At 46.6% G+C, this 21,058-nt stretch overlaps 1 protein-coding gene across 1 annotated transcript in view; it reads left to right on the top strand.

Annotated features, from left to right (window-relative positions):
• Window positions 1-21,058, top strand: part of TSPAN7 (tetraspanin 7) — a 104,365-nt gene that overhangs the window by 74,234 nt on the left and 9,073 nt on the right. The window contains exons 2-4 of the mRNA XM_004689946.2: window positions 13,635-13,823; window positions 17,723-17,797; window positions 20,227-20,322. Coding sequence (XP_004690003.1) covers window positions 13,635-13,823; window positions 17,723-17,797; window positions 20,227-20,322 — 360 coding nt within the window. The remainder of the gene's footprint in view (window positions 1-13,634; window positions 13,824-17,722; window positions 17,798-20,226; window positions 20,323-21,058) is intronic.

A 21,058-nucleotide genomic window follows, 5' to 3' on the forward strand; every position in this document is an offset into this window, starting at 1 on the left:
CGTAGGGAAAGCTGGTCAGCACAGATGGAGGAGGACGAGCAAGGCAGGCCAGAGAAGTGCTACAGAGCCCTGGCAATAGTGGCGGGAGAGGCAGGCTGCCCCTGCCCCAACCTTGCCAACTGCTTGTGCTGCCTCCTGAGGTGGCTTTTGGCTGCTGGAAACCCCCGTTTGGCTTAAGATGGCTTTTCCCTGTAGTCAGGTGGTCCATGGTTACAGTATTTCCTGATTGAACAACACAAGGCAAAATAAACGGAAAGAATAACTTAGCTAAAAGAACAAACAACCCTGAGTGATTTCAGAGGTTGGAATATACCCATGTAGTAGAAACAGAAAAGCTTCATGTTTCTAAGGCAAAGAAGCTTATCTGAAAGTGTGGTAGATGGTAGGATTCCAACTCCATGACATTCTGGAAAAGCAAAACTATGGAGACGAAAACAAAATCAGTGACTTCCAGGAGTCAGTCTGGAGAGGGGGAAGAAAAGAGGGAGCCCAGAGGGTTTAGGGAAATACGTCTTCTTTATGATACCATAAATGGATACCTGGTACTGTAGTATATGTTTGCCCAGATGCACAGACATTAGCGTGAACCCTAATGTAAACTCTGGACGTGGGTCCATGGTGATGTGTAATGTCAGTTGATCAGTTGGCACACAAGTACCACTCTAGTGCAGCATGCTAATTTGGGGGGAGGAGGCTGTGCTTGTGCAGGGGACAGTGTGGATGGGAATTCTCTGGACCTTCCCCTCAGTTTTTCCATGAACTTAAACCTGCACAAAAACGTCTATTTTAAAAAAGAATATGCATACAGTGGCCTCCAGCTCACTTGCAAGCAAGGCTCTGCTTTCTGTGGCCTTGGTCACTCACCGTGTGTGTCGTCTCTTCGAACAGCTCCTGGCGTGAGCGCAAATATACAGTAACATCCATGGCTTCCCCTGGGCCCAAGAAAGCATGTCCTTGGTCATTGACTTGTGTGGAGTACAGGGAGGGCAATCATTCTAGTCCCTTCTGTCTCCTCCAAAGAGTGATAAGAGACCTGGTCATTTTGAGCAAGCACTTCCAGTGTCTGCCAAAAGGCCTGGTGCTTGATGCTGACTTTCAGGGAAGAAGGAGGCTTATGTTAGTGGCCTCTGAGTGGAAGGGACCTGGTGACCATGTTGTGCTTTCCCGAACTTCTAAACTGGTCACAGCAGTCACACTTGTTTCTAAGCATGTGATGGAAGCAGCGTGACCACTTCTGCAGTTGACAGTTGGTGTCTCTAGCCTTTTGACCTGTCAGCACCCCCGGTCCATGTCTTCTATGTCATTGTCCTCTCAGCAGCCACAGGCACTGAAGTGCGGTGCCCATGATGTGTCTCGGCTGAGACCTCTGTGTACCAGAGTGCGCTTTCTGACCTCATTTTGTTAACAGCGAGCATGAAGTGCCACAGGATATGTAGCTTTAACAACACCATCCCAGACAGGACCCACCTGTTTTTAGGGCATGGGTGACAGTTAGGTGTTCCCAAAGGCTTAGGACACAAGGTGGAATGTCGGTCATAAGAGATGTGTGAAAAATCCTAAGCATTTTCAGAGGAGAATAACATGGTAAGTGCCTTGGCATGGCAGAAAAGGCCTCTGGGCAGGAAGGGCATTTTACTTGGGCTTTAAGGGCAGGTGTGGCAGAGTGATGATGGGAGGAGGAGTGTGCAAGGCAGCTGTCGTCTCTGGTAAAAAGTTGCAAGATATTTGCCCCCGTCACCATAACCAAGAACTAATTACATAGCACTTTTAAAGCGTATATCATTTCTGGTGTGATACACCGTTACTAATTGCATCTTATTTGACACTGTCTCTTTTTGCTTCCCATGTATGTCAGGTTTTTGACAAAATCTTTGTCTGTACCTGAAAAGTATGCCTCTGTAGCTTTTGTGTGTTTATCTCCAACTGCCTCCACAGATTCTATTTTTTTTTAAATTATCTTTATTGAGGTAACGTTGGTTTACAATACTGCATGACTCCTCTGATTCTGAAGGTCAGCCGGGGATTCTGAGTCTAGCCAAGGAGTGGTAGTGTATTTGCCTAGGGGAAAAAATAGGGGTTACACACTCCCACTTCAAAGGACAGAGCTCAATTTAGTTGCAACCTCATTGTGCTAAACAGCTATTTCTGTTTTTCTTTGTTTCTCAAAATTACGAGGCTTATATCTTTTTCGAGATCAAAGGAAATAAAATTGGGAATCTGGGAAAATGGCTTCCCCGGTTCCTGTATTGCGAGAACTCCTATTCAGCATGCATGAAATTCCAGGGAGGTAATTGGCCGGGAAAACATGACTTCCAGGACCACAGTCAGATCAAAGTGAGTTTTCAGAACCCATGCAATTCCACCTTTCCTGCTCCCTTCCCATTCAGCCGAGGGACTTCGGCCCCTGTTTGCCTCTAGAGACTCCGGGAATGCCCAGGGAGGTCTTTACCGTCTGTTGTCACACTTCCCATTCCATTTTGCACAAAGCCTATTATTAGAAAGTTTTTCCTCGTACTGAGCCAAAAATCTGTTTCCTTCTAACTTTCCCCAATACTGGCTTAAATATAGATTTTTGAGGATTGCCCTAGAAACACAGCTACCATGCCTAACATTGTTTCCAAAAGAAAGTGTACTCTACCTTCCAAACAAGTAATGTATAAGTAATCATCCAGAATGCCAGAATACCGGTGAGAAATTGAAGCGTGCCCAGTGGGAGGCATCCCCGGGAAAGGAGAAGGGAGACCAGTGCTCCCAGGGACTGTGTGTAGAGCCCATTTTTCCCCATCTTCCCACTCCTGCCTATTCCCTATTCCTCTATGTTGACTATTAGAAACTACCAATAAATAAATAAATAAATAAATAAATAACCCACCTCATTTCATCAAGCAAACTGGTTCAGAATAATCCTGGTCTCCTGATAACCTACACTTAGGAAGTGCAGAGTCAGAAACCAGGCTCACTTTAGGTCACTCACCTATGTGGAGGAGAGGGCCAGAGACAGGCTGGGGCTGGGCCGAGAGCACCTCAGCTCCAAGACCTGCGCGGTTTTGCTCACAGTGTGGACAACCATGGTGACCGCGAAACGATGTCAGTTCAGACAGATGAATATAATGCTGGGTGTACGACTTACGAGCTTCGAGTTTTTGAGCAACTTGATGAACCTGTTATAGCCTCAGTTTTCAAAACATGTTTTTCCCTGGCGAAAGAGGTTAAGAGTTCGTGTGACGGAGCACATAAGGAGTGCAGTGCTGCTTGAAACCAGCATTTCTCACAAGCACATAAACAGCTAACTGTGTTTCCAAACTGTATTCTTAGTTTGGGAAGGATGGATCACATCCTCCTTTTAGGTCCCGGGGTGGGCAAGCACGATACACACACCACCCTAGCCAATGATGCAGTGAAAACTACTTAGAAAGTCAGATGATGCCACAACATCAAAATGCGTCCTTCTCTTTGTTTGCATCCTTGTTTCTCTTCTCACAGTCAAACCCAGGGTGTCTTAGTTCCCCTATTTTTTCCCTGAATATGCTTGGTGGAAATATGTTTTTTTTCTTTGTATGTCAAGCTTACTGACATGAATCCACATGCATATGTGCCTGATGGTCATTAACATTTCCAGTCTTTTCCCCACCTGAGTTTCTAAAGCATCAAGCTGTAGCTTGGAGCAGAACTGGTTTCCATTTCTGTAGATTTGCCTCTTCAAAAGTAGAGAGATAATAGTGTTTTCCGATAAGTGAATTAGCGATCATATTTGCAGATTGTAGTTTTTGAATTGTGGCAGCCAAATTCTTAAGGTTATTTTAGGGATAAGCCAGTGTGAGAATGGATGATTCTGACTTCTGAGCTGTTCTTACAGAAAGGCTCAGAGCAAAGAGTTGGGGAGTAAGAACCTTCTCCACAGCAGGCTACTTAAGAGAATGCTATGGGAGGGAAGTGGTAGAGGGCTAGGGCTTTGAGTGCCCATTCTACCACTTAGAGGTGATGACCTCAGGCAAGTTTCATGAGGCTATTAAGAGAAGTGAGCTAGACAAAGCACTCAGCATAGTACCCAGCACTCAGAAAGCACCCCCTCCCACGTTTACATTTTTCATAGAGAAAGAGAAATATTGCTGGTATAGGTATCAAGTCATAACCATCAGTTACAGGCCTCACAGAGTTAGACGATGTCAGAACTCTGAATTATGTATCCATTAGTGGTGATGGATTAGCCCAAACTATTCTCATGCTTTCTCATATCATCCCTGTTCTGGTCAAAAAAAGATCTTTATGAAGCCTTGTACTGGATGAGAAACAAATTGGTCAAAGAACAGATTTTCTCCTGAGTACAACTACCTGCTGCTTCCAAGAGTTGGGCAGCCTAATTGGCCTCCTTAGCACAGTGCCCGTGTCGCTGGATCTCATGGCTTCGGGAGCTCACCTTCTGGCCATCTTGTATTTGATCACTTAACAAATGTTAACCGAGGACCTACTACGAGCAGGCATTTGTCTTCGTCCTGGGCATATGTTGATAAAACTGGCCCAAATCCCTGCCCTTATGGAGTGTGTATTCATTTTGAGAGGCAGACTGAGCAAGCACATGAAATAGTGTTTAAAAGTAATAGGAGCTGTGGGGTAAAGAAAGCAGTGAAGGCAATGTTGGGAAGCAGGAGTCTAACTTTAAGTGGTTTGATGAGGGAAGGTTCAAGATGGAAAAGAGACTTGAAGAAATAAGATATCCCAAAGCCCAGGCAGAGGGAAGAACAGTTACAGAGTCCCTGAGGCAGGAGCAGGCCAGGAGGTCTCTGAGGCTGGAGCAGGGTGAGAAAGGAGAGCAACACTGGAGGACTCATCTAAGAATGGCAAGGGGGCAGGTAGGAACTTGTAGACCAGGGGGTCAGCACTAGCTTTTGCTCTGAGAAGTAGAACCTGAGGATGTTTGGAGCCAAGGAGTGATATTATTGCACTTAGGCTTGAACAGGAGCCCTATGGGTGTTGTATTGAGAACAAAGTGTAGGGACAAGGTTGGAGGCAGGAGGAGATGGGAGAGATGATGACTTGGCTCAAGTGGTGGTGAAGTGTCCTCTGTCAGCTTTTCTGAGACTGGTTTCTGATGAGACCTTAGAATGAATTTTTCCTGTCACACTGTCAATATTAAGCATATACTATGTATATAGTGTGGCTATTTCAATGTTGAGAGGAAAGTTAATTAAATCACTAGCAGGAATGGTTCCCCCCACCCCTCGCCCCAACAACCACTACAGGCTACCCTCTCAACACCCATCAACACAAAGCCAGTGTGGGGTATGTGAAGATGCTCAAGCTTTTGTGCCTTTGGCGTCTGTGGCTGTCACCTGGGTTCTTGAATGCAGGAGGCCTTCAGAGCATGGGCTCGGTATATGCACACCTGAGGTTGGACACGGATTGTGGTGTGGGCATGCATAAAGACGTACACCTGAGCTGAGAGGTGGGCTCTGAGTGCAGCAGAAGACAGCGGGGGAGAGCTCGGAGAGACCACAAGACAGGGCCGAAGAGTCCAGGCAGAGTGAGGATTTGCAGGGGGCTGGGAGGCCTGCAAGCCTCCTGGTTCCCCGTCTCCCTGCCTGCCCTGCACCTGGTTGTCTCGCTATGCGTGGCATAGAAAGCTCATGAAAAGCCTGAAAAAGCCAGCGAGAGCTCCAGAACTCTCCTTTGCCCATCTTTCCAGATCTGTAGAGAAACTGCCAGAGAGTGCGGAGGCCCACAAGGGTCTTCACCTCCGCATTCTAACTTCTCCCTGTTTAGTGAAACAAATGTATATCTGATGTATTTGTATGTTGGACAATGCTCTTTGTTGTTATTTTGAAGATGACCATCCTATGTATATGTAGAACCGTGGAAAGAAAATTTTCCCTCATGAAAAATACGGACTTCTAAAGAAGTCTGCTCAGAACATAATTACGAGCATGAGAGATCAGCATTTGGGTTTACCTTACGAGGTCACTTTCAAGGCTGGTTTGTCCAGGTTCACTCCCACCAAGTAACCCCCGAGGACATGGCCACTGTCGGGGACTGAGTGTGAACAAGAGATCATCCCCACAGTCGCTGCCATCTTGGTGTGTTCCCTGCAGGCACCGTGACTGGATTACAAATTTAAAAATTGCGACTGATGCTCAGACAAGCCGTGATTCTGCTTAAATGGGCATCAGAACAGAACGTCTGAACAACCTGTCTCAGAAAAGCAGGCACAGGATGTGGGTGAGGCTTTGGTGGATACGAAGAAGGAAAAGGACCCAATTTCCTCCCACAAGACTCTTTGGATCTTGAGATATACACACAGATAACAATACAGGACAGGGTACGTGTGTGGTCAGCAAAAACTTTCTGTCAGCACGCATTCATAATATAGTTGTAGCTCTTGTTTGTAAGCTTACACTGAGAAAGATCTTCTCTTAAAATAGCTTTTCTTCTTATTATGGAATTTGACCCGTCTAATCAGAGGGCTGGTCCAGTCCTAGGTCACTTGAGGAATGCAAGCAGGGACGTGGCTTCTCCCAGGACACAGCTTTTTGCTTGGGTGTTGGTCAGCTACCTGCTGAGGACATCTAGGCTCTTGGCACTCCTGGAGCTCACCTACTTTGTGTTAAGTGGGCCACAGGTTTTAAATGAGTGCAGTCAACTTGGGGGCCTTCAGGGAGGAGGTGTGACAGGCAGAGGGAATCCCCCAAACACTAAGTGTCTGTCACTTTAACCACTGGTCCTGATTTCTAAGTATATAAATCTCATAAGTGGCCTCGCTGGCCCCAATTCCTAACCATCAGCCACCTATGTGCTGTCTATTTATGTGTCTGGGCCATCAGGGACACTGGAGAGTGAGCTTCACACAGACCATCTTAACTTCTGTTTTGCTCATAACTTTGGTTCTCTTGGTCATGGCGACTTGCATTTGAGGTAAGACACTGCCTATTAGTGGAAAACAAAAGCCTAGGTCTTGTCTGAAACATTTTCAAAGAGAACTCAATAATACTTATAAGTAAAAAGTAAGGCCAAGAGACTTAGATTAAGGGGCCTAATGCAATGGAACATTTTTGAATGCCCTAGCAAGCACGAAGTGAAGTTCGTTTTGTATCAGCAGGCTTTCTTTGGAGATTTATTTTTTAAGACGGAGGACACCCAAAAGTTTAGAATTTCTTAGAGTAATAAAGGGAAACAATAAATACGCTCAGAAGTACATAGACATTCTTTCTCATTTCCTAGTGGGGTAGGCAGAGTCCCTAATGACTTGTTTGGAAATTCCCCATGCCCCTATTGGTTTGAATAATAGAATGACATATAAATTAGAACTGCTTGGGCCTCATCCAAAGTGGGTTGGCTATTCAAGCAGAAAAGGCTATCTAACAAAAGGGGTCTTTATTACTATTTGAGCAGCCGGTACCATTGATTTCAGACCTATTTTAAATGTCTCCAGCATGTTCATACCTGGTTTTTAATTCAGAAAATATGGTCACCCCATTGTCCCATTTCCACTACGTTTGGCCTCTAGGACATGAGAGACTCTTCAGTGTCCAGCCACCCCCTGGCTTGAGCCACACCTCAGCTAGACCCCCCCAGACCTAGTACACAGTGCAGTCAGCACAGGCCTCTAGGAAGTCCTGCTGAGCAACATGCTCTGTGTTCTGGCTAATAGCGGGCTCCATCTTAGACCCCTGAGGACCACTGGGCCAGTCAAAGAAACATAGCAACTCTGCACTGGAGGGGACCTGTGGGCGTTACCAGGGCCAGTGCCATCGTGTCACAGATGAGGGGCTAAGGCACGGAAACGCCAGCTGGCGGCTGCATCTGGAAGTGGTCCGGAGCCAGAGGCTGTGCTTACTGAAGACCTGGAGCCATTTCCTCGGAAATGCTCGGCTGCTTCACTGCACACTGAACACCGTGGTAGACCATGACATTATGGAAGCTGCTGACTTCTTGGCCTGCCTGGCTACTTCATCTGCCTTTACAGAAGCAGGTGGGGATGCCTTGTGAAGACAGCCCCCCCCCCCCCCCCCCCCGCTCCGCCTTTCACACCAAGAGAAGGCTGAACCCATTGTTTGTCTACTTTTGGTTTTTAGATCCAACTGTTCATTCTTAATGTGTGCACAGTGTGAGTTGTGTACTTCTTTCTGGGCTCTAGAATCACTTGAAGTGGGTCACAAACACTTCTCAGTACCTCGCCGTGTAGTCACCAAGAGTGAATTAACCTGCGAGCTTCTGGGATGGCTGAATGGTGGTTTTCACCTCAAATGCTCTCCAGCCACGATTTATTCTCGGTTTCTTTTGGTTGGTTTCAGAGGCTGCACTTTTTATCCTTAGAGCTCCTTAGATAGGGTGTCTTCTGGGTAGCCTGTGCTTCTAGAACACAGCTTTCTTTGTCTTGCTTCTTGATTGTATTAATACATGTTTTGTGAGCCCCACCAGCTCTGTGAACACACGCATGTCATTTTAATGATACAGGTTCATATTTAGCATTTCATGCATTTGAAGAATATATGGACTTTATTACTTTGTAAAGCCCAAGCTGGTCCAACATTTCAGGGACTTAAGAGCAGCTGCTGCAGTTTAACCAGGTCTGGGCTTGGGGGAAGGAGATCTGGGCCTGAGACAATGAAGCCCCATTCCTGCTTCCCTCTGAGAATCAGGATGCTGCCCAGACAGTAGGGAGACTCCCCACATAAACTGGCTTGACCCAGCAGGGACAAGGAAATCATTCATCTCTGAAGTCTGCTCCCCAGTATCCACTTTAGGATGCAAATACAGAATCATTCTGTTCAGTGTCCTTTCATTACCCCATCAACAGAATGAAGAAATCCTGGGTGATGTTAATGTTCGATGGCCCGATTTCCTTAGATGTTTCACTTGAGGGGGCAGTTTCCACAAACCAGTCTAGATATGAAGTGGGGACTTACTGTGAACCTCAGTGTGTCCCTTCCAGGGTATCCCCAGCCCATTGGTATATTGCCAGTATACCTATAACTTTTTTTCCCAGTGAATATTTTTATTTTATTAGATTTTCTTTTCTTTTTTAAATTTAATGTTTATTTTATTATATATGTGTGTATGTATATATATGTATAAATATATATATATATATACACACATACATCTTTCTTCATTTTGTACAGTTTTCATCTCAGTTATAATCCCTGTGGCCTTCCCACCACCACTTCTCCCATGTGCCATCACCATAGCCCTGTGGGCGCTTCCTGCCCCAGTTTTGATCTGTTCCCCTCTCCTCCCCCATAAAATGTCCTTGGTTTATAGTTGTTAGTGGATGCTCATTTTTACTTTATTGCAATCACCATATATATATATATATATACACACACACACACACACACACATATATATATACACACACATATATATACACATATATATACACACATATATACATTCATACATACACACACACACACACACATATATATATATATATTTTTTTTTTCCTGATCCCTTACACTCCTGCTATGAGCAAAACCATCCGGTATTTTTCTTTTTTCTTTCTGGCTTATTTTCAGTGTATTTTTAAAGTAATGTGGACTGTCACACACAAGTTTTTCAGATGCTGATCTACCTTTTCAGATGGCTTTTCAGCCTCATCCACAGGCCTGAATTAGCAGTAGCCAGAGGTCTCTTTCTACTCCCTGTATGTTCAGATCTGCAGGCATGCAGAAACATCGAGGGGCCATGAAATGCTGGGAATCTGATGAGCACCCTCAGGCCTGACTAGCATGTGGTGCCCGGCCACCCTCGTGGCTGCTGGTGGGTGTGGAAGCCTAGGAGGTGGCGGTGGCCGTGCCTTCCCCAGGCAACTCATGGTTTCTCTGTGGGCTCTGACCTCGCCCCTCCTCAGCTCTTCTGGAAGCTGCTTATTATCTGAATCTCCTGAGAATGAAGCAAAACTTCTATGAGAAAGACACCATTTGGTGTCACATGGATGAATTTCAGAATTTGAGGGTTTTGTGGGACTCATACACAACACAGCTTTGAGCACCAAACACACTCCTTACATTCCAGAGCAGAAGACAGGTGTCTGGAGAACTTGGCCCTTGCTTGCCACCCTCCCCTCGTGGGTGCTTGTAGTGGTATGTGAATGGGGAATGGGTGACTGTATGTGGGTGTTGACAGGAACTAAGAAAAATACACAACCAACTGGGACTTGTCTTCATAGGTTGTCTTTGGCAAGGCACATTAATATGGTTAGGAGAAAAGTAAGAGAGCTCTAGTTTATTATACTTCATGAATCTGTAACCCATTCATTCAATGGGTGTTCATTCAACGCTCACCCCAAGTCCACCACCACTTCTACTAGCGACTATGGTTTCACCCACCTCAAGAACGCTGCAGTGCAGGCATTTGCCTCTTTACTGATTTGATCTTTTCTTTGTCTCGAGCACTGTTTTCCCAGCTTACCAAACCCGCTCAGATTGCATCCTTAATGATTTCTGGTTGAATTCCTCAGAAAGGTTCTGAGGGCCTCACTGGTGTGTAGCTAACATGGCACTTCACTCCCCACCTTAGCTCTCCAGTTGGCTGCTTATCCATTCATTCGGCAGGCAGGTACTGTCTAATGCCCCCAAGGGGGTCACAGTCCTGGATGTGCACTTATGGGGGGTGGGGGCGCGTGCAGTGTGCTGGTGCTAATTTCTGTTTAAAGAGGCTGGGGGGAGTTGGCACAGTGTACCCTAGAAATTTAGGATGTAGACAGGTGTGATGGGAAACATAGGACTTCTAGATGAGAGGATCATCTGCAAAGCTAGAGAAGCAGTGAAGTATGGGGGGTGCCAGAGCAGAGCTCGGTGTTCTGGAACTATGTTGCATGAGGGGAAGACGTTGCAGGAAGAGTGCGGTCTGGCAGGAGGCCTTTGAGTACTTGGAGTTCTGGCTTCCAAATGCAGGCCGGGCTGACACGAATGCTTGAGCAGACAAGGGTAGCGGTAGAGAAGGCCTTTCCTCGCGAGTTCTTAGACTCCTAGCTGGGTGTGGGGAGTGTTTCCCAGTCCCCATCTCCTTCAGAGGAGGAGATCCTTAGAGGATGACTGACTTGGTCAAAGTTACAAAATGATGCTTCTCCCACGACACCTTGTGCCCACAGTGCTGTGTTAGCTTGTGCCCACTGGCAATCTTCAAGAGGTATCATTGAAGTCAGCAAAATAGTCTTTATGCAAAAGAAAAGAGAGAAAGAAATGTGCATACATTCTATGAACATTTTAACAAATTGCTATTATAGGCTTTGTACATGACAAAGGGAGAGGCTTCATATATAAAGTAATGGTTGCATGAGTAGAAACTTTTGAAAAGAGAAGGAATACATTCATTTTAATACTCTTTGCCTTACAATCTGGATTTGTGTTGACTATGACATAGTGAATGTAGAGTTTGTCATGGTACTGAACTTCATGAACTCATTGGCTACAGAGTGAATAACATCAGAATCTCCTGCTTGGGCCGCAGTATCCATTTCCATGAAGGCGGCCGTATCCCAGCCCTAAAGGCCACAGCATGGCCTACGCTGCTGCTGCTCACCGTGGCCATAAAGGCCTTCTGGATGTTTGGGCGCCATTAGCTGAAATCACAAGTCTCTACATGACATTTATATCCAGCCTAAATTATGACTAGTTTAATTGATTTTTTTTTTCATTTTGTCCAGTACATTCACATCATGTATAGATAACTTTAAGTGGATGCTAAAGTGGGGATTAGACAGAGAGACATTTGTTTCTGGTTTCATTTGAAATAGTCTCACAATGTTTACTTGAGAGAGATTTATAAGTTTGTGGCATTTGGATGTCTTTATTTCCTAAAATAGAGGTTTAACAATCCATAGAATTTTTTATAGCCAAAGGATTTTTATTTTATTTTATACCTTATTTTATTATCAATGAGTGCTGCAACATAATACAGCAGCATTTAGTCTGTGCTTGACACTGTGCTAAGCACTATGATAGCCCAGGAACTGTGTTTTCTCCAGTATGTTACTATACTCTTACCCCCAATGAGTGGAAGGTTGATTCTGACATTTTGGTTTCTGTGGCTGGGAAGGATTTTGTTTCCATTGGGAGGAATATGGCAGAAGCAGCTGTGAAGAGAGGTACTTTCTTTAGCAGCCAGCAGGTGTCAGCAGAGGACATGGAACTCTGGGCAAGAGATGTGTTCTTGACTTAACTCACTAAGGCCATCCCCATTGGCCCCCCATTGGGCCAGCTTCTCCCAAATATTAGCATCAAAAACTCTCCTCAAGACTGCATCACATCCATTCACCTTTGCCTTATAAAAACACTGGTTCCTTGATGTTTTTCTGATTTAAAGTATCTTTCATGGACACCACTCTACAATGTAGAGAAGCTACTGGGTGGGGCTTTTGTTTCCATGGGCTCCTCCCCCAATGGGTGGAATCCACTCTCACCTACCATGGCGAAAAGTACAGGGCCTATTCTTTTTCTTGCAAGGAGAAACAATCTGATGGTGGGCTGGATGACTGCAAACTGCAGGGGTTTTTAGAGTGTAAAGGAGAGAGGCCTCTTCACTGTCTTACTGTTTCATCCATGGTGTAGCAGGTCTTTGCTGGAGTTCACTGACAGAAGTTAAGGGTCAGTGCGTTGATTGACAGGGGAAACCTTGGTGGGGTAGATACGGATTTGTACCATACTGGTATCCTCTTGTTGCTCATCTTTCCCCCTCACTTGAATGGGTGGACTACATAGGGTGCTGAGCCATTTGGTATGGGGTGTTGGGCGAGAGGGTGGGGCACAATGGGGGATGGGTTCCCTTGTGTACCCAGGCTTCAGACAGCAGCACTCAGAGGGCTTTCAGTGGAATGATACTAAGCGAGTGGTAAACGGAAGGAGAGACAAGCTGGGGAGATAGAGACACAAAGTCAACCCGGGGTTTCAGCAGCTATTGCTACAGGGGCTGTAAGCAGCCGAGGTGGACAGGACATCAAGGACTAATGTGTGGCCCCAAACATAATTCACGGAGTAAAGGCCTGGTTGATAAAAACATCTGGAATTTGGATGTGCTACGGGGACTTCCTGTGGCTGGTCAATGGGATTTGACAAAGCGTGTAACAGCTAACTCCAGGAACTCTTCAGATCCTTCCAGAGCCTTAATTGAATAAAGTACTATTCAAAAGGCTGTGCTTCAATAGGGATTCAAAAGTAGTTATGTTTTGCTTTCATAGGACCTCTATCATAATGGTCAAAGAAAATCACCTTGTTGTTTAAAGCACCCTGCAGAATATCCTTGAGACACACTGGCTGCATGGTGCCGTTGGACAGGGCGGCGGACAGTGTTACCGGCTCTTGCACCCAGGCCGGCACATGCAGCAGCTCTCCAGCCAGACCTGGGCTGGCTCGCAGACCTGTCTTCATCCAGACTTCTGAAGCAGCTTTCTTAAAAAACGTTCTTTGGTGTTGAATCGACTTCCAATTAGTATTGGAACTGCATATGGAATTGTGCAAGGGACAGATCTCGTAGAAAACCGAAGTGCTTTTCTTACTGAAAGGCTTCAGTTAATGGCCACTCATATGCAAGTGCCATTGTGCTCACGGAGACCTGGAGCTTCAGATTGTGGTCGTGCTGCTCTGGGGTGGTTCTCACCTCCATCTGCTGCAGTTTCACACCTTGTCTCCCTTTTCCAGATCACTGGAGTGATCCTGCTGGCCGTTGGAGTCTGGGGCAAACTCACTTTGGGCACCTACATCTCCCTCATTGCCGAGAACTCCACAAATGCTCCCTATGTGCTCATCGGAACCGGCACCACCATCGTCGTCTTTGGCCTGTTTGGGTGCTTTGCTACGTGCCGCGGTAGCCCATGGATGCTGAAACTGGTAAGTGTGTCGCAACGTAATACTGCGGTTTCAGTTCCTTTGTGTAAAAAATATAAGTTACATAAAAGTGAAGTGGCCCTTCTTGAAGCCACAGAGAAAACCTTAAGAGTCACTGACTCTAAATTTAGTCTGGAATCTTACCTAATCCTCCCCTTCAATCCCCCAGAGAGAAAAACAATCCCAGACACAGCCTGGCACACACAAAAAGAATCCAGTCCTGGTCCCTTGAGGTAGATGGTGACAAAGTGGTGGCCGGTGTTTCCAGCAGGCCATTTATAGCTTCGTGGCAAATGCCCTGTTCCGGTTTTGAACTCTTAGAAATCTCAAGCACGTGATGTGCAGCTCTAGTAAGCAAGGCCGCATCCTGGATGTACACAGCCTTTCATCTCCAGGTTCTCGTTGGACAAGTGCTTTCTGATTCCTTGAACTTGGCTGTGCTTGGACGCACGCGCATGCTATTCTCTGAACCCGCACTCCCCGGCCCAGGGCTGGGAGGCTTCGGCCAAGGCATATGCTCCCCCACTCAAGAGAGGGATTACGCAGTGCCAAGACTCTGCACTTCACTTTACCAGGCCTTTCATAGGCATCTACCCCAGCCATGAGAGCCAAAGGGTACGCAGACTGTCAAAGCCGTTACTGTGATTTTTTATTTTTATTTTTTTCACTTTTTGGTAGTTTAGCTGCTGAATGCTCTGTTTTATTTTTAAAGATTATCATGGACCTGTTGTCAAAAGAAAATTTTGTTTAAAAAGGATGTTTCAGACGTCTCATTCTGTGAAAAGGAGATGCAGAGATTCTCTCTGTGCTGTATGGCCTGTGTTTGTTTTGTTCCAGGTTGTAGAAACATTTAATAGCAGCTAGTGACAGAGGTGAAAGGGGCACTCACTCCAAAGGAACCAACGTCCAAACTGGCAGTGGTCAGTCTTCGTTGGCAACCTCATGGAATTAGGGCTGGGTTTGGCCACTTCCTGCCATGCACACTGTGCAGGAAGCTGCTGCTTTTGGCCGCCACTGATTCTTCCAAGTTGACAGAAAAGCCATAGTGAGGCGATTTTGAGGCCTCACTTCTGCTGCCATCATCGCGGGCTGCCGATGAAAACAGCCTGGGTCCACCTTTTAGTACTGATGGGACTGGGGTTTCTTTGGGTCTGGTGCCGTGGTGCTTAACTCTGGATGTGCTTACATCACCTGGGAAGCTTTTGAAAAACCCTTTGCCAGGGCTCCACTTCCAGACAATTGAATCTATGATGGTGAAGCCCTGGCATCACATTTCCTAGAAGCTCTACAGGAGATTCGATTGTACTTACAGTGCTGACAGCTTCCAGCTTCATACAATGAATTGCAAGGAGAGAATCAAGTTCAGAGGTATAGAAAAGAAAGCGGGCCAAAATTCTGGCCAAATATGAAGGGAAGAGACCCGGCCATCACACCAGCTGACTCTAGTCCTTAGGGGCAAGGATATAACATCTTTGGGCTTTTGTCCCCATTTAGTATTGGATTAAGTAATGAAGGTTCATTCCAGCCCAAATACTGTAACGGAGGGGGGTGGAAGAGAGATGCTGTCATGAAGCCACAGACAGGTCCTCCATGTTCATTAACTTAAATGTGAGGCCAAAGTTTGAACTAACCTACCCTTGAAAAAGCCCTGGCCTCGCTTTTGGACAGAGCTACCCATTGCTGAGTGTAAGGAAATAGCAGACTGTGTGGGTGAGCAGTGGGAGTTCTCTCTGCAGGTGGTTTCACGCCACACTGCCATGTTCTCCTCCTAACCCTTGCCAGCTCGCCAGCAGGTGAATCTTTTGAGGAATGGAGAATTGGGGGGATTGTTTTGATTTTTGTCTTTTAAAAGCTATCATTTAGTCCCTTTTATCCACTAGATACTCTCTGGTGCATAGTACCTTTTCTTTATGCCTCATCACCACAGGGAAGAAAGAGCACATTATATTTTCATGTACCATGATAAAGACCTGGAGATTAGATCAGTCTGCCCAGGCTCACACAGCTCATGTATAGGGAACTGGGGTTGGAACTAGTATATGTCTCTTTCCAAAGCCAGGGCTGTTTCTACTAAAATATTTTCATTTGGTGAAAATTTGAACCCAACCATCTATATGTAGAATAAACTCTTCCCAGTAGACGTTTGGCCAAGGCCTTCTGAAGGAGAAGTGGCTGTCTCTGGAAGCTCCTAGAAGGAGGGAATGTCTCAGAGACAGGAAGCTGCTGACTTGCCTGCTGATAGAGGAAGCCTCTGATTCAGTGTCAGTCTGGACTTATATAGTTCTCATTTAACTTCATTAATGATAACACCACTGAAAGCAGTTCTTTCGACTTTATGGAGAACTAGAGACACTGCATCTTGGCTAAGTGCAGTCCATGACAAGGCTGGGTTGCAAACCTGGAAAGACTCCAGACCAAGTCCAACGCTCTTTCACCCACGTGCCTCCTGACCGTTTCTTTCCCACAGAACATTCTGGGAGGGTCCATGCCTGGCATGAGACTCTTGCTCAAGTATGCTTCTGACTGTATTTTGTACCAAGCTGGGAGACAAGTGTCATACATGTGGCATCCCGTTCATAATTGTATGTTTGGTATTGTAGTGGTTGAGCATCAAGTGTGAGTATAGAAGCTTTTATTAATATTCCACATGCAAATGGCATTTAAAGCCAGTATTTCCTCCTTTCAATGTATGCGTCACTAGCTGAGAACAATGACTCATGATCTCATGAACATGTGTCTGCAAGGCACATGTTCACTTTACAAGGCAGTCATCCCGCCACGTGCAGTTCATGCAGATGCCACAGCACCATCTCGGACCATTGCAAATGTTCAGGACTATTGTATTTCACTTTGAGATGAGAAGCAGCAGATCATAAGTCATGGCTTGTCAGCAAGGAATCAGTTCGCTTTTCTTTTATCTGCTTTTCAAAGTCACAAACACGGAAACCCTTAATGTCTCACGGGTGCCAGGTAACATCCCTGAGCATGGGCATGCCCGTGCGTGCACATGCACAAAATCCACTTGAAATGTCCAGGAAGCATGAAATGAGGACAAAATTCTAAGTGTTCTAGGTGCTTGCACATGTTAGTTCCGAGTGCTGCATGCTTGCATTTTGAAAGGCAGTCACTTGCAGGGAGTGAGCAGAACGAGACAGGTGAGCAGCTCTGGTGCTGCAAATGTCATATCAAGGTGGGACCATGTCCACGTGCCCATCCTGGCCTTCGGGAAGATCCTTCCCAAGGAGAGAGATGCACTTTAGGAAACTGAAGGGGTCTGCCTGGATGAAGAGAGGCAGCAGGCTCACAGTGTGGCCGTGTTCGCACCTAGGTGAAGGATCTTAGACAGCGGAGTGGTTAGGCTGGTTCTGATGTCTCCTGAAAGCAGAGCCACCACCACTGAGTGGAGGCGGGAGGCCGCCTGCCCAGGGCTCAGGAAGTCTTTCCACAGTTGCAACCCTCTGAAAACAGGATGTGCTGTGAGGGTGGGTTGGAGAGGAGCGGGCTGTGGACGCCAGGTGGCCGTCACTGGGAAGGCGGCACCAAGGCAGGGCAGAGTGTCCCGGGGCAGTACTTTCTAGCATAAGGATTGGAAGGCTAAATATAGCAGGTGTCTCACTTGCAAAAGGCCCTTCCAGATTTCTCTGCTTTAGTTGAGCTGCCAGGCACGATGCTAGGCTCTCAATGAGCTCTGCTTAGCCCTTGCACCCGAAAATGCTTACAGTTATTAAGCCAACACATTCGTAGATCAGGGTTCGCGTGGGTAAAACTAGAGAAGAGTAATTTTAAATTCTTCTTACCTTTGTCTAGGGAGTGTGAGGCTTTGTCACTAGTCATCTACCCTGAAGAAGCACTTTGCTTAATTTTGACATCCCTAACTTTGTTCTTGTTCTCTTGATTTTCAGTATGCCATGTTTCTGTCCCTGGTGTTCCTGGCTGAGCTTGTAGCTGGCATTTCAGGGTTCGTGTTCCGTCACGAGGTGCGTATACGCAAATGGACATCTCACAGGTCTTTGGGCGGAGGGTCTTCGATACCCGTTGAAATGTGTAAAGGTTGCACATAGGTTCTCTGCCATCTATAGTGGTATTGATCTTCTCCAGATGTCTTGAAACGAGAGCTGGAATGCCAGAACAATGCTGAATGGTGAGATTTGGCAAAACTTGGAACCTTAGGTGGTGATCTTCTCTTTCTTTATATAGCTGTTGCATAAAATGATTCCCCATTTTGTTTGAAAGCAGTGACCTTCAGCAGAGATGAAATACTCCTTTTAAAATAGCCACTTCAGCAAGGTACGTGTGTGTATCTGTAGGGCAAGATTTGTGAGTCTGCAAAGCCCAGCCAAATTAATTGTAGCCCAAAGGCAGAGTGCTAGATTTCCCCCAAAGCGGCTTGCACTCTTCTTTCCTCCCTGGGGCCCCTGCTGGCTCCCCTTCCAACCCCCCACTGCCCAGGGGTAAAATCCACCCCCAGTAATGAGGAGCCCTGCTGTTTTGTGCAGTGTTGAGGGAGGAGGATAGGAGCCAGTTAAGAACACAAATCCCTACAGCATTTTGTTTTAATTTACATGTTAAAGTCTTGATTTTTAAAACTGGAGGGAAATGATTTGGGGCTGTTTGCTGCCATCCAAGTGGCTGGTTTCCAGCACACTGACAGCAGCCCTGGGATGTGTGTGGCCATCCTTCCATGGGGGGGGGGGGGCTCAGTAGCTGCTCCGTCTAGACAACCAGAAGCAATGCAGAGGGGGGTCCCACTCCAGCTGGCAGCCTCTGTGGCATCACCTCTCAGATGTTTATATTGGTGTCAGGTCCTGAAGGGTCTGCCCTACAGTAAAGTTCTGACGACGGCTCCCCATCCAAAACGTCTTGTGCGCTTTTTCAGTAGCAGCAGTGCCAGTAGTCGACAAGCACGTGTGTGGCAGGAACAGGTGGCAGGAGGCTGAGTGAGAGCGTTGCTGTGGCATCCTCTCCCAGTTGCAAGTGAAGTTCCCTGGGAGCTGGCCTTGTGCGCTGACTCCCTGCTTCTCCAGAGGTGGCATCTCAGTTGCCAGGCTGACTTCTAGAACCCATTCTAGAGAGGTGCTGCAGCATCTGGAATTAAATGGCTCATTCTCATTATCAGGTGAAGTGAAACCCAAAGCACAGCCTTAAGAGCCCTAAGGTGTCCCTCAGTGCCTCTGTGAACCCTAAGAGCAGTCTGGCTCGCTCCCCTGAGCGCTTGCCCACAGACTTTCCGTGTGCAGCTGCAACAGGGCTCTCACTGGGGGTTTTCTTGTCATGAGTTGGGGTGTATTCTCATGCGCCTGACCTCTTTTCATCTTAATGCTCTGGTGGGTGGGGGTTCAGGGGCACTCTGACAACCCGTATTGGTCCTGATTTTGCCTAAACAATCACCTCACATAATGACACTGGGTTACACTTGGCACTTTTACTCTGAGAGAGTAAAGGGAGGCCAGCTCACTGGCCAGGCAGCGGCAGGCTTGTTTCTTCAGGGAGAGCCCTCACAGTGGTACAAGGTCTATTCTGTGTGCTTCCATGCACCCCTGATTGGCAGCATAGGTACAGTGAGACATAACTGGGTGCTGTAGCCACCTTGGCTTTGAAGGCCCAGGTAACTAGCATCTCTATCTCGTGGAACTGTCCCGTGTCCGATATTTCAGCATGGAATGCGCCTCAAAAGGAGAGCTGTCCTACAACCCTAAGCTCCCTACCACACAACCATTGTCACCTCCTGTTCTCTGTGTGGCCTTCCCCAGTCAGGGCAGTTTTGTAAGCAGGGGTTGCTACTAATATACCTGACACTCCACCTTCAGCAGATACCCGGGGATCAGAGCTGGAAAGTTAACCCAGGGGCCAAATGGAATCTCACAGAAGTAGAAGGGGCCTTGTAAACCACTTATTAACAAGAAAATCATGTACCCTTAGCCTCTGTTTTTAGACCTCATTGAAGCCAGGTATGAGAAAGTTGTTTTTGTCCCACTTCTGTGCGGTAGAATAGGGATCAGTTTCTGGCTAAAGCACCGATGACCTACCCTTTAATACCCTCCTGAGTGATGGCAGCAAAAATTATCAAAAGACAGATGGGCATCAAGCAATTGGAAGGAAATACAATTGAAAACCCAGGCCTGAGGTATGGCAGCTCACCGCCCTCTCGGAAACTGACTCACTACTTGGGCTGGTGACAAGGCAGGCGTCCTCTGGATTGGGCATGAGGGGAATCACTTCTTTAGTTGCTGAGCTAATAAAAAGCTCCTCGATGGTTTTCTGAGCTCTTTTGTCTCAGGGAATAGGGCTTGCTCTCCTTGGCCTATAATGATTCAGAGACTTGCAGAAGAGACTGTCTTGGGGTTGAAGTTGATATGAAACCAGTTGTTGCAGTCAACCAGAAGTATGTCTTCCTTGTGTTCCCTAGATCAAGAACACCTTCCTGAGGACTTACTCGGATGCCATGCAGAACTACAACGGCAACGATGAGCGGAGCCGGGCGGTGGATCACGTGCAGCGCAGTGTAAGTCTAGGGAAGACCAGCTGCTAAGTGACCGTGAGGGTCTGACCTTAAACATGTGGGCCGTCAGTGATGTTGGGCTGCTAACATTTGGCTGTGATTACCATTCCCCAAGTCTTGATCCAGTTCCCTGTCCAAGAACTGGACAGCAGACACTTGTCCAGGCTGCACTGATGCAGATAATCACTGTCAAGAAGGGCCAGTGCTTGCAGTGTACCTTTCATCAGTAAACTCGTGAGCAGCCCGGGAACAGCTTTGCCCTTAAAAATCTGAACTGTTGAAGGATGCAGGCAGTGAGAATATGTCAGCCTTGCTGTAAGATGATATTCCCCCAAGACTGGCATTCTGGCAGTGGTGTTTTAGATTGGGTCAAGAACTAAGATGAGCTGTGTTCCTTGTCTTGGACAGTACCTGGGTGGGGGCAGGGTAGATGCAGAAGAAATTACCAGTGTGGAGTGGCCCAGCCTGCCTGGAGCTTTGCAAAAGAATGAGGAAAACAGAGCGGCATGCACCAACAGCCCAGCCTGGCTGTCAAGACCAGTGGGGAGGTCTGAAACGGGAGGTGTTTGTTTTTCTTGTTTTGTGCTTACTGACCAAGCAGTGGTTTTTCTTTTGTTGGCAATTCATTTTGATAAAATTTTCAACTTGTAGAGAGAAGTTGCAAGAAAGAGCGAGGAACTGTCTAACTTTTACCCACTCAATCACATTTCTGCCTCTTTAATCTTCTCTAGGTCATTGG

Source organism: Condylura cristata, unplaced genomic scaffold, assembly GCF_000260355.1.
Source record: "Condylura cristata isolate star-nosed mole 26May11 unplaced genomic scaffold, ConCri1.0 scaffold00027, whole genome shotgun sequence".
In the NCBI taxonomy this organism is placed as follows: Eukaryota; Metazoa; Chordata; class Mammalia; order Eulipotyphla; family Talpidae; genus Condylura; species Condylura cristata.